Source organism: Phyllostomus discolor, chromosome 3 (genome assembly GCF_004126475.2).
Source record: "Phyllostomus discolor isolate MPI-MPIP mPhyDis1 chromosome 3, mPhyDis1.pri.v3, whole genome shotgun sequence".
NCBI classification, from domain to species: Eukaryota; Metazoa; Chordata; class Mammalia; order Chiroptera; family Phyllostomidae; genus Phyllostomus; species Phyllostomus discolor.
In genome coordinates this window covers 103845706-103859589 of record NC_040905.2, presented here as the reverse complement: position 1 = coordinate 103859589, position 13884 = coordinate 103845706, and the positions used below count along the sequence as shown (strand labels likewise).

General features: G+C 48.4%; 1 protein-coding gene across 1 annotated transcript in view; it reads left to right on the top strand.

The window, feature by feature from the left end:
* The first annotated feature begins 1661 nt into the window (after positions 1–1661).
* SHISA9 (shisa family member 9) overlaps positions 1662–13884 on the top strand; it is a 288724-nt gene continuing 276501 nt past the window's right edge. Inside the window, exon 1 of the mRNA XM_036020919.1 lies at positions 1662–2673. Within this exon, the coding sequence (XP_035876812.1) occupies positions 1988–2673 (686 nt within the window). The 5' untranslated portion in view covers positions 1662–1987. The remainder of the gene's footprint in view (positions 2674–13884) is intronic.

The following is a 13884-nucleotide window of genomic DNA, read 5'->3' as shown; positions in this document are numbered from 1 at the left end:
CACCAAAGCTGTGTTTGTAGAGATTGGTGGTGGGTGTGGGTCCACAGGCATGCCACACTGTTTTATTTTGGGGACCCCATTGTGATGAATCTGATGAATTTAGACTCACAATCTCACACCTTGTCCAGGTGGGTTTGAGAGTCTTCCAGAACTGATATATTCCTGGATATGCTCTATCAGTGTTGCTCTGGTGTGTTTTTGCTGGAACAGCGTCATTCTTTGCAAGTCTTTGGGAAGATTGTAAGTGATATTTCTTCAAAGAGAAGGCAGTTAGCTCTCATTCTGAAAAAAGCTTGCAGTAGAGCCCAGATACACCCCCTTGCTTTACCACTTAAGGGGACCCCAGTATGTCATGTTACTGGCCCAGCTCCTTGGTTCCTTGAAAATGCCCTGAGAGGAGCCTGACTGCAGGCAGCCAAATGGAGAGAGAGTGGTGGAAACATCCTACCACTGCTGCGAACAGCCCAGCTGACTGCAAAGTGTATACTTAGTTAATGCAATTAAAAAACAAAAAGCAGGGGCGTGTGGAAATCTAAATTTGGTGTAGCAGCTTTGGTACCAATCCTGTTTCGGGGGCTACTGGAGTCAAATTCAAGCAGAGGAGAGGAAGAAGTGGGAGAAATGGGAGAGGGCTGAAGGATGCCTAGAATCGGCTGAGTTGAGAGAGGGCGACGCAAGGCTGGAAGCCGAGGAAGCAAGGCCAGCTCCGCAGCCCGGGTGAGGATGACTGAGGGTGGTTTGGGGGGCTTGGTGGGAAGAGGGACCAGCCGAGAGTCTGGCGACCCATGCGCGGGCTCCAGGTCCGGGAGGGTGGCTGAGACGGGGTGCACAGGCCTTGCACTGCACCAGATCTGGGTACGCAGAGGTGGCGCCGCCGTGTGCCCTCCAGTGGAGCGCAGGGAACGCTGCGAGGGTGAAGAGGGACATAAAATCGGCAAGCTGGGGGCCTGGGGGAGTCCCAGGGAAAGACCATCCAGGACATGCCCCGTCCTTTTAGGTTGCCTCTCCTTACCCCCTGCACCTCTTGGGCTTTAGTTTAGCCCAAGCCCCTCTCCGGGGATGCTTACCCAGGGTCCAGGGCTTCCCACCCAGTCTTCCCAGCTCAGCCTTGGTCTTTGCCTCGGCCCAAAGAGTTGAGCAATCTGGGCAGCGTGTTTGGCTGGAGCATGAAGGGCAAGGCGGCCCTGCGCACCTGGGAGGGGCGATCCTGATCACACTCAGCTTCAGTTTGTGTTGGAGTGTAAGCCAACTAGTGTGTCCCTATCTCTTCCGAGTCACCCTTTCCCTGTTGGGCAGAGTCGAGCAGCAGCAGATCTTGCGCCCGCACCCCTGAAAAAGCCACGGGCGGAGCCGCCTCTGCGCCGTGAACAGGTCTGAGCCGCGCCTCCAGCTCAGAGAGGGCGCGGGAGGTCCTGCTGCCTGCCGTCCTCCACCTGCCGGGAAATCCGAGCTGTTCCTTCGGTGGCTGCAAAGCTCCCTCCTTCTTGCTTGCCAGGCTGGCTGGGTTGTGCACGCCCCCCAGCTCGCTCCCTCCCGCCCGCCCGCCGGAGTCACCTCTCCCGCGCCCCCGCCCCTCTCGAGCTCCCGCCCGCCCCCCCCAACCCAGCGCCTCCTCTGCCCGCCCTCCTCCCCCTCCCCCTTCTCTCTTGCCCTCCCTTCATTCCACAAGTGTCGCTCCGCTCTCTCCAGCGCACTTGGCAAGCTGAAGAGGTGAGAGGGATTTTGCGAGTGGGCACAGGGCTGTGAGTCCGAGGCCGACACAGAAGAGTGGGGCGGATATTTCGACTCTCTCTTGCTTTCCGGCCCCCGCTTTGCCTGGTAGCCAGCCGGACCTGCACCCCGCACTTGCCCCCACTCACCCTCCCCCCACCCAGCCCCGCGCGCTCCTCCCCGGCCAGCCCCTCCACGCGCAGCGCGCTGGAGGCGAACGCGGGCTGAGTCGAGCGCCGTGGCCGCCGACCACCGAGCGCCCCGTGCTGCTCCCTGCATGTGCAGCCTGCGGCGGCTCGCAGCCCCCGGCAGCAGCCTCGGCAGCTTCGGCCGGGCTTCGAGAAGCGGCTGCAGAGGCTCCAGAGGCAGCAGAGCAGCCGAGCCCGAGCTGGGAGACACGATGCGCCGCGTCCTCCGGCTGCTGCTCGGCTGCTTTCTCACCGAGCTCTGCGCCCGCGTGTGCCGGGCGCAGGAGCGAGCGGGGCACGAGCAGCTGGCGCAGCTGGGCGGCGTGTTGGTGCTTACTGGGGGGAACCGCTCCGGGGCCGCCTCCGGGGAGGCCGGCGAAGGCGCAGGGGTCTCGGACGCGCCCCCGACCCGGGCGCCCACGCCAGACTTCTGCCGGGGCTACTTCGATGTTATGGGCCAGTGGGACCCGCCGTTCAACTGCAGCTCGGGCGACTTCATCTTCTGCTGCGGGACTTGTGGCTTCCGGTTCTGCTGCACGTTTAAGAAGCGGCGTCTAAACCAGAGCACCTGCACCAACTACGACACCCCACTCTGGCTGAACACGGGCAAGCCCCCCGCACGCAAGGACGACCCCTTGCATGACCCCACCAAGGACAAGACCAACCTGATCGTTTACATCATCTGCGGGGTGGTGGCCGTCATGGTGCTCGTAGGCATCTTCACCAAGCTGGGACTGGAGAAAGCGCACCGGCCCCAGAGGGAGCACATGTCCAGGTGGGCTGCCTCCCCCCAGTCCTCCTCCCTCTCAGGGTGCTGCTCTCCCGGCTCTCCCCTTTCTACCTTCCCCAGGCAATGGCGTTCCCCCACCCCAGTCTCTCTGCTGGGCGATGTCACCGGGAACCCAACTTAGGTTCAAAGAGAGGGCGCTGGGCTCTGCACAGGTGTGGATACGAGTGTGTGTGTGTGTGTGTGTGTGTGTGTGGTTGTGGTGGTGGGGGTCTTTCCCTTCTCTTGCCCTCTTGCCGTTCCTCCTCCCCGCGCCGAAGATCGAAGCGGACTTGAGGCACACTGCTGGGATACCGTGGCCCCCAAGTCTTGGGTTTCAGGGGGTCCTCCCCTCGGATTCCAGATAGTAGTCTAGGTTAACAGGGACCAGCGGGCGGGCCAGAAAGGGAAGGGGGTGTGTGTGAGTCCGAGCGCGCGCGTGTGATGCATGGAGGGAGGGAAAGGAGTGTGTGCCGCCTGTAACTCGTAAGGCTTTCGAAAAGGAGGCGAGGGAGGTGGAGAGCCGGGGAGGGCGAGAACAAAAGCCTTGTTTGGAGCGGCCGCCTCGCTTTCCCTGAGCTGCCTGGTCCTTGGAATCAGGAACTCGGCTGTCTCTGTCCCCCCACAATACGCACTCCCCGCTCCCTTCGCCGCCGACTCCCTGGCTTCTCTCCTCTGTCACCACCTCTCCCTGCACCCCTTGCCCGAGCTGGCACGGACTTCAAAGGCCTGAGCCCCCGCCGCGTGCGCCACCAACCGCCCCCCCCCCCCACACCCTGATTCGTCAACTTTTCCGTTTGCCTCATTCATTATGCAAGTCCCAGCACGAGGAAGTGGCAGCAGATGGAAGAAGGCATTTGGGGATTAATGGAGCTATTTGCCTTTTGCTTTCTTTCTTTTTTTTCTTTAAGTGTCTAAATTGATTCGCACAACCCAGTAACTTTGGAGGCGAGGATGCAGCGGCGAGGATGCAGTCCCCTGCCCGGGAGAGGCCTGGGGTTGGTGTGAGGTCCGGGCAGGTGGGGTTGGAAGAGCGACAGGCGACTTGCGAACTGCTGGATGACTGGGTCGCACGCTTTATCCTTTTTTTGAGTACTGATAATGGAGTTGCCATATGTCCCCCCTACACACACACACACACACGCACGCACGCACGCACGTGTGTGCTCACGGGCGCGCACACACAGACGCGCTGGCACACCCCACACCCCTGCCGGGGCCTGAGTATGTAAGAGCTCTGGAAGCCTGTCTAAAATATCTGAACAAAGAACTCCAGCAAAAATAGGCGAAGGTACATCACCACCTCACTAGTAATTAGTTTTTATCTACACGTAGAGTATCCAATGACTTTTTTCTGCCACAGGGGAGGGCTTTGCAGGGGAGAAGAGGTGAGGAAGTTCGTCCTGGTTTGGGTTAGCAGGGAGGTGTGGATGGTGAGGTCTTGAATCACAGAAGTGAGCCCCGAGGGCATGCTGATTCTACTCAAAGAGTAAAGAGCTGGCCACGCCCACCTCCTGCAACCCCCGAGATGCTGGGTAGGCAACCACACTGGGCTGGTGGTTTCACTTCCCCCACTGCCCGCCATCGCTGTGGATTCCTGGGGTCTGTGTTAAGGTGAGGGTGAGATACGCAAGCAGGACTGCGGCAGCCCAGCCGGTGTCTCCTTGCCTTGGCAGGGAGAGATTGTCCTAGGAATAGGTAGGCTGCCTTGCAGATTGGGTTAATTCCTCTGCTGAAACCTTCACTGAGCACTTTCCTTGCAAACCAGCGCTTAAAGGAGACCTCCTCAGTGTTGGGGTTTGGGGGAGAGGGGTTGGTGGAGAAGGGAGCGAGGAGGAGGGAAAGTGGGAGAAAAACTAACCTTTACACACCTATGGGAGAAAGTGATGGTTGAGGCCCTCTTTGATCTGGGGTTTCCTGTTGATACAGCACACCACCAGGCACCTTAGGGCCCAGCAGGGATTCACCTTCCTGGTCCTGCCTCCTTGCAGCTCTGTTAGGGGGAAAAAGAATCACTCCAGCTCAGCAGGTTGCTGCCACATTCTTCTGCTGGTAACAGGAAAGGTCTGCTGGGAGGTGGTATCTAGGGGTACCCAGTCCTCTGTAACAACCTCAACACAGGATCTCCTTGTATACATTTTGGGAATTCCAGAGTGGACTGCAAGTGCACACACCTGAAGAGAAAGAAGAGTTGATTTTTTTTTTTCTGGCAGCTTCCTAAGTATGGCTTTCAACCTGGCTGCTGTTTAGGATCACCGGGAATGCTATTAAAAAAAGTCCCCACCCTGGACCTCACCCTAGATACATAAAAATCTTTAAGGGAAGGACCTGAATGTCTGTACATTTGTAAAACTCTCCAGGCTTACAACATTCAGTCAAACGCTGCTGAGGAAAAGGAAGTAACATTTGCTCAGCACAGTTCTTGGTGTCAGACACTGTAGTAGAGTGTGTGTGTGTGTAAACATTCTCTCTTTTACTTCTCACAGCTACCCTATGAAACAGGTGTTATTTTAATTCCCATTTACAAGGTTGGGTGGCTTGCCCAAGGTCACACAGTCTGAAAATCATGCATTATCGAGTCCCTTGGTTTCCACTGTGTCTGGGACAAACGTTTTCAGATGCAGTGAGCATCAGAGTTGGGGGGGGCTTCCCAAAATGCACATTCTTGAGTTCTATACAGAAAAATCCTGAATCAAGGGGTCTGGGATGGACCACCCAGTCTGCATTTAACAACGCCCCTGGAATGGCTGATAATAAGTGGCCCACACTTGGAGAAAGACTGTCCTTGGGTTTGGGAATGTTTTGCAGGGATGGGGGGTGAATGACTCAATTCAAGGTGACTCTCATTTGCATTCCGGTGCTTGTTTTCTTCACTTATGTAGCCTTGGTGTGCATTTCTGTGCTGCTGGGGCTGCCCCAAGTTCCCACCAAGTGCACCTTTGGCTGTTTATGCAGAAAATCATTTTTGGTCCCAGCATAGCAAGGGGCTCATTAGTCTGCAGTGGCTCAGGGATGCTTGGGTGTGGTGGACACTCCCAATTTGGCGTCAGAGAGGCTGTCAGGTGGCTTCCAGGTGAAAATAAAGTGCTGGCCGCAGCTTCTTAATTTGTTTTGTCTTGGGCTGTGAGGGTCACTGAGATGGGGGGTTTGTTCTCTTATCTGAAAGCAACTTTCATTCAAAGATGTAAAGCACGTCATCACTGCTCCCATGTCACAAACCGCTCCTGGTGACCAGTGTGTGTGTGTGTGTGTGTGTGTGTGTGTGTCCCCAGAAGAGGCCTCTGTGATGTCAGTTTTTAGGCTCATAGTCCTGGGCATATGTCCTGCTCCCTTCTGCACTGATTAGGACTGAAGCAGGAAAAGGACAGTAATTTCAGGAGGGGAGGTGTTGCATTCGATGTTGTAAGAACTATACAGATGCCCGCTCAGCAGCTGTAGCAGCAGTTACATTCAACCACTATTGGGAAAAGCGCCAGCAAATCACCGGCTATGGTTATCCAACCATGCAGACATACTATGTTCGGTCTGCAAGTTATTTCTAGTAGTTATATAGTTTTATTTTTAAGTTTTTCTTAATATTTTTTATTGTGAAACATTTTAAACATATAACAACTTGAAAAAATAATCAAAATGAATGTCAGTAGATTCTTTTTCTAGACCAGGGTTTCTCATTCTCAGCACAATTGACTTTTGGGGCTTGAGAATCCTCTGTTGTGAGGCCTGTTCTGTGGGCTGCAGGATGTTCGGCAGCGTCCTTGGACTCTACCCACTAGGTGCCAGTAGCACCCACCCCACAACCCAGGCATGACAGCAAAAAATGTCCTCAGACATAGCCAAATGTCATCTAGGGGCAGAATCATCCCCGGCTGAGAACTACTAATATAGATTGAACAGTTATTAGTGTTTTGTCATATTTGCTTTATTGCTATCTCTCTCTTCAAATACTCCTTCATCTTCCCTTTCTCCCTGCCCCACCCTTTTTCTTTGCTTTATGGCTGAAGCATTTGAAAATGAGTTGCAGACATGACACTTTGTCCCTAAATACTGCAGCATGGATCTTCTAAGAACATTCTCCCACATAACACAATTCTGGTATCACATCCAAGAAAAACAACAAAAAATCCGTAATATCATCAGAAATCCAATCATATTAAACATTTCCCAGTCATAGAAAAAAACGTCTTTTAAAGGTTTCATGTTTTTCAGTCCCTGGCTGGTGTGGTTCAGTGGACTGAGCCTGTGAACCAAAAGGTCGCTGGTTCGATTCCAGTCAGGGCACATGCCTGGGTTGCGGGCCAGGTCCCAAGTTGGGGGCCTGAAAGAGGCAACCATGCATTGATGTTTCTCTTCTTCTCTTGCTTCCTCCTGCCCCCTCTCTCTGAAAAATAAATAAATACAATCTTTAAAAAAAAGTTTGGTGTTTCAAACCAGGATCCAGTCAAGGCTCATTACATCTGGCTGTGAAATCCCTTTAGTCTCTGTGATATGTGGTGTTTTAAAACCAACTTGGAGCCAGTTGCCAATATTTAAAACCTGGGAGGTTTCACACAGAAATCCAGATTTCTGATTTCTCTTGAGAAATTGGTAGGTCTGGCAACACTGGACATGCATTTTCATATGGCAACTATTGGTTGCTGCTGTGTGGTGCCTGCCCTATTTAGGAAGCTCTCAGGTTCACCTCAGTGGCCACCCCACCCAGTTCACTTACTGATGTGATGTGCAGTCCCTGGAGAGGCAGTCAGGCTGACCTTAATGGCATGGGCTCAAGTTAGATGGCCCAGATTCAATCCCAGCTCAGCCACTTACTAGCTGCGTGACCTTGGGAAAGTTACTTGACCTCTCTGAGCCTCAGGCTCTTGACTGTAAAATGAGGTAATGATGATCCCTATGTCAGGGGTTTGTGTGAAGATTCATTGGACCGAGCTTGGAAAGTTCTTAGCACAGGGCCTATCATATGGTCACTGCTTAGTAACCATTCCCCTTTTATTATCCTTATTAGGGAATTTTTTTTTTTTTACCTCTTGTCTACTGAAGAGGGTAATGTTGTAGTCTGGAACTCAGTTCTAGTCTTTGCTCTGTTACATATATTTAGTTGTGGGACATTGGCCAAGACTCGTAACTTCTCCAGACTTACATTTAATCTTAGCAGGAGGGGGCAGGCTCAGAATAGGAGAGATCTACATATGACTACACAAATGCATTGCAAAGTGTTGGCAGAGGTAATGTTGAAGAACCCTTGCTATTTTGAAGAACCTGGTTTTGCGATTTTGCCATAAGCTTGTACATACATTCTCATTTAATTTCATGTCACTCCCCAGAGAGGTAGGCCCTATGACAATCTGTCTTTGAAGAGGCACAGATAGCTTTCCAAGAGGTTGAACACGACCCTGGTGAGTGGAGGGGTTGGATTGGACTCCAGACTCAAACAGCACACAGGTCCTTGACCACTAGGCTGCACTTCCTTAGAGTATAAACACATAGGGCTCCAGGCTTCTCAGATCACCAAGAAGTGCTTGATGCCCTGCAAACGCTGACACATGCTTCTGAGTCAGTTCAAGGAGCCCCTGTAAGATCAAGACTAGCAATGTATTCTGTGTCTGCCCTTGGCAGGGCCTGCCCTTTTGCAGGAGGCACTGATGAAAAATGACCTTGGGGGCAGGAACATGTATTTGAAGCTCTCTGCACTTGAAGCCAGTAGGGAAGACATAGCATTATTTTGCCCACCTTCAAACAGAATCAGAAATCCAGGTGGCAAATTATATAGCATAGCACCCTGTGTGTATTTCAAACATGCTTCCAAAGAGCTGGGTTCCCCTTGCAAAGAAATGGTATCAAGTGATAAATGTCCCTCTATCCCTTGGCTTTTCTCTCTTCTTCCAACATCCCTTCTGCTTTCCCTTCCTACTTTTGTAGTTATCCTATGGTTTCAACCTGCTCCACAGGCTGGAGAAGGCCATGCATGCATATACTGTTAGCCATGGAAAAGTCTCCTAATTGTTTTTCCTTGCAGCATATGGTTGCTTCTTTCTGGGCACTAAGTCCTTGCATTTTAAAAAATCACCTTCATTGGGGTATAGTTTACACAGGAAAATGCACACATTTTAAGTATACCGTTTGATGAGCTTTGACCAATATCTATAGCATGTAACCACTACTTCAGAAAGTTATCTCGTGCCCATGGCTCTTACATTCTTACAAAATAAATGATGCTTCCGTGATAAGATGAAGCGCTCAGGAATTCTATTCCAGTGTTTAAGATTCAGAACAAAATTTAGACCCTGGTTCCCCCTGGACACTTTGAAGCAAGAAGCTGGGACTGAGCTCTGCTCAGAAGTGTTGAGGTCCTTTATTTGCTCACTGAAATCGGAAAGAAAGGGATATAGCCTTTCTTCTTTTGTTCCTTAATTAGGCCAAACTCATTGCCACCTTGGAGCTCATTGTGTTGGCTTGGCTCAAATTCTCATCTTTGGACCTGAGGAGGCTCGTCCATCCTTATCAATCAGGTCTCAGCTCAAAAGTCACCTTTGAGAAGCTGTCCCCTACCACTGAGGCTAATTTACTGCTGTCCCATGCCCCCTCCTGCCCATCACTCAGTGTTACTTGCTTCATTTCACATTACCGTCTAAAATTAACTTACTAATGTACTGTTTTACTAGTTTATTTCTTGTCTCCTTCCATTACTGTCCACAGTAAAGAGTGCAAGGATGCTGACAGTCTTTTCTACTCCTCCATCCTGAATGCCTAGAACAGTATTGGGCACATAAGGGTTCTGGTTTCTAACATCCTAGTTTACATGACATGGAAAGTATCTTCCCATTCATTTATTCATTCACTCGTTCATGTGTTCAGTTGGTATTTTTTGAGTACCCATGGTATACACAGCCCTGTGTTGAGAGCTGTTGTGGAATAGTTAATAGTACAGACACAATCCTTGCCCCCACAGAGCTAACAGTCAAATGGTGGGAGAAACAGGTAACACAGAAATCTACAGATAAATTGATACTAAGTTAAACCTTATGAAATTGCCAATATTCAATCAGCTTTGACCTCCAAAATGGCAATATTTCACCATAATTGTTGTGTAGTAGTTTCTTCCATATGGTACCTGCATTAGTCAGGGTTCTCCAGAAAACCAGGATCTATTATATATATACATATATATATATATATATATATATATACACACACACATATATATATATATATATACATATATATATATATGTAAAGAGATTTCTTATATGGAGTTGCCATTGACAAGTCCAAAATCTGCAGAGTCAAGGTCCCAAATGGTTTGAGTCTGAAGGCCAGAAGGCTGCTATAGTCCCAGGAAGAGCCTGTGTCTCGATGTGAAGGTCATTAGGCAGGAACATTCTCTTTACTCAGGAGGGTCAGCCTTTTGTTCTATTCATGCCTACAACTGACTGGACAAGGCCCACCTACATTATGGAGGGCAATCTGCCTGACTCAGTCTACCAATTTAAATCTTAATCTTGTTTAAATGCATACTCTCAGAAACATCCAGAATGATGTTTGACCAAACGTTTGGGCACCCTGTGGCCCAGGCAAGTCGACACATAAAATTTACCATCATAGCACGTACCTTTAGGATCTTGCTGGGCAGTGTTGCCTGTGGATCGCCTGGGAACTTGAGGAGAATCTCAGGTCCTGCCTCAGACTTACTGAAACAGAGTCTGAGCTTTAACAAGATCCCTAGGTAATACTAATGCATATTAAAGTTTGAGAAGCCCCCAAACGGTATGCCACAAATAAATACCAAATGCTCGGTCCTTTGGCTTGTAGCACATGGTTGTTTTTCCATTGTCTAATTCATTAAAATTTTTGACACATCCCTATTTGTAACATGTTTTTTTAGCATTCATCTCAATATATGCATATTTGTTTTACTAGTAACAATATATACACATACCAGTGACCAATTATTAGGTACATTATAAAGCCTGCATAAGGATAGAAATTTAAAGCTGAGCTGAAGGTGAAGTAAATACTTTTAAATTTGTCACTCATCACGATGACCTCATACAATCATTAGCCACAATCTCAAAGCATGATATACATAAGAATGAAGTTTATCACCAATAAATCCATATTTTGATTATTCCTCATGAGAGTTTTGATTATTTCAGACTGACTTCATTTTGATCTGAATAGACCATCGTTATTTTAACCCTGTGAGAAGCTGTTGAAAAGAGGAGGAGAGTCAACTCTTGTTTTCTTGCATTTGCTTTATCAGTATTTGTTCCATGCTTCAGTTTTGTTATGGGGGCTATTTTAAAGCCACATGTCTCCTTAGTGATGGTTAGCTTAGTTAAAACTAGATACATTCACCTGTATATCCCCTTTCAGCATGTACACTAGCTGCAGTGTGGGCGTTCCGACTGCACCACCATCAACACATGAAATCACTCCCTTGTTTTAAATAACTGAAGACCATATACAGAAGTTCTCATACACCCTTCCCCCATGCCAAATCATTTTCTGCAGTCCTTGGAGTGAGTGAACTGCATCTTGAAGGCTCCTTGTCCAGAATATGGAGGTCTCCAAGAACCCTTGTCTCTGCTGCATGCTCTAGGAGGGGTTGTTCTCGGCTTTGGGGCTGGAGTTTCTGCACTCAGCACAAGCCCAGGGGATCTGCAGATGGCAGTGCTGACCGAGTTCATGGTACCTTGTCCTGATTACTTTGCTATCCTGTTGAAAACCTGAGTACTTTGGAATTTTGGAGTGATCCTAGAGAATCTGGTGAAAGCTGTGGCTTCTTGTTCGAGAAAAAATGCACACATAAAATTTCCATTCAATTTCAGAGAGGTTCAGAATTCCCCTGAAACTCATGATGAAGAGCCTGTTTAGAAGTGGAAAGGGCAAATCAGGTTTGGGAGGCATCTGCTCTTGGTTTCAAATGTTCCTCCCCTGTAGCCCCTTTTAGTTTTATATCCTGGTTATTGCACAGAGATGAGAAGGGGCCTAAACTCTGATTTCAAAGACACTCAGCTTTGCATCCGAGTCCTCTGGTGATTAGCTGGGTTAACTTGGGCAATTATTCACTCTGTAAAACAGGTGTAATAATCCTCACCTTGCAACATTCTCCTCTTTTGCCACCTTTCAGGTATGTTGACCTTCTTGTTTGTTCCTCAGATATCTGGACTCTTTCCTGCCTCAGGGCCTTTGCAATTGCTGCTTTCTCGGCCTGGAATGTTCTTTCCATAACCTTTTTGTGACCAACTCCTCACCATTCAAGGCTCAACTCAAATGTCACCTCCTCAAAAAGTCTTTTCTTGATCATCCCATCTCTCTTTCTTTCTCTGTTTATTTAGAATTTTTTGAAGGTGCAGAGTCCAGTGGTATTTAGCATATTCAGAAAGTTGAGCAACCATCACTACTATCTAATCCAGAACTTTTTCATCACCTTAAAAAAACTCCTCTCACTTATTAGCAGTTACTTCCCATGTCCTATAAAAATCCATCATCCTGCCCTGGCCAGGTGGCTCAGTTGGTTGATGTGTTATTCTGAACACCAGAAGGCTGTGGTTCCATTCCCAATCGGGGCACCTACATTGCGGGTTCGATCCCTGGTTGGGGTGTGTACAGGAGGCAACCAATCTATCTTTCTCACATTGATGTTTCTCTCTCACTTCCTCTCCCTTTAAAATCAATAAACATATCCATGAGTGAGGATTAAAAAGATTCTACCATCCTAACTATTTTAATTTGTACAAGTCAGTGCTTTTTCGTATATCACTATCACAACCTTCTAATTCCAGAACATTTTCATTATCCCAAAGAGAAACTCCATATACGTGAAACACTCACTTCCCAGTCCTCCCTCCCTCCCTCAGCCCCTGGCAATCTTCTAATCTACTGTCTTTCTCCAGGTTTGCCCTTTCTGAACATTTCATATAAATGAACTCATACAACATGTGGCATTTTATGTCTGGCTTCTCTCACCGAGTGTAATGTTTCCAAGTTTCATTCATGTTGTTGCAGATATCAGTACTTCATTTCTTTTTATGGCTGAATAATAGTTCATTCCATAGAATCCATTTTGCTTATGCATGCATCAGTTGACTTGGGTTGTTTCTGCTTTTGTGCTCCTGTGAATAATTCTGCCATGCACCAGTCTCTCTTGACCATGCTACACTTTTATTTACTTAATTTTTGCAGCCCTTGTCTTTTTATTGAACACATATATTTTTTATGCTCTATCCTAGAAAATAAGCAGTCATCTTGTTCATCTTGTACATTGCTGTATCCTCAGGGCCTTGAATAGTGCCTGGCACATAGTAGGCAATAAATGTTTGTTGAGTGAGTGAATGAATGAATGAATGACTGAGAGCTCTTGTTATTGTCTTTTAGCAAATTCAGTCTTTTCCTCTAATTCATGTGGAACTCTTGCCGTGTTGACCTGTGTCTCTCTCATATCTGACACTTTTCACCAGATATGGTTCCTGGCCTATCGTCCCATTGCCCCATGAGCACCCATTTCCCCAAACTCGGGCCTCTCTACCTGAATCTAGTATCAAACCTGACTGTGCAAGAGACTCCCATGGAGGACTTGTAAAACACAGATAGCTGAGCTCAATCTTTGGATTTTCTGAGTCAGTAGGTCTAGGTGGATCTGAAAATTTGCATTTTAACAAGGTCTAAAGTGATGCTCTTGCTGTTGGTTGGCAGACCAGTGTTTGAGAATCTCTACTAAGGTGGGGTGAGTTTCAGCAGACAGGCTGGGCTCACTGAGTTCATAGGTGGCATGTGTGGGCCTCACCCAAACAGCTCATCTTCCTTCTCTGTCTCCTTTGATTTGGACTCAGAGGGTTCTAGTTAGTTAAGAACATCTGGATATATCATAAAACAAAGCAGTATCACTTCTGGGTGTACACGCTGGAGAAGCTCTCCCGAGTCCAAGGGGGCATGTATGTGAATGTTTACTGCAGTGTTGATTACAGAGGTAGGGGGTTGGGGATCATCGAAGAGTCCATAATTAGGGAAATGCATAAGCAGGGCTGATATTCTGCTGGTTCTCAACAAAACAATGATGCTTAAAGCTGGCATCCATTCTGACTGGTTGGCTTCCCTGCCAGACTAGTTGTTGTACATTGAGACTATTAGTCCTATAGTCAGTAAACTATGGTGGCTGCATATGTAGTAATGCTGCAAGTGAGTAAAAGACACACACACATGTACAACTTCAGTATTAAATATCTT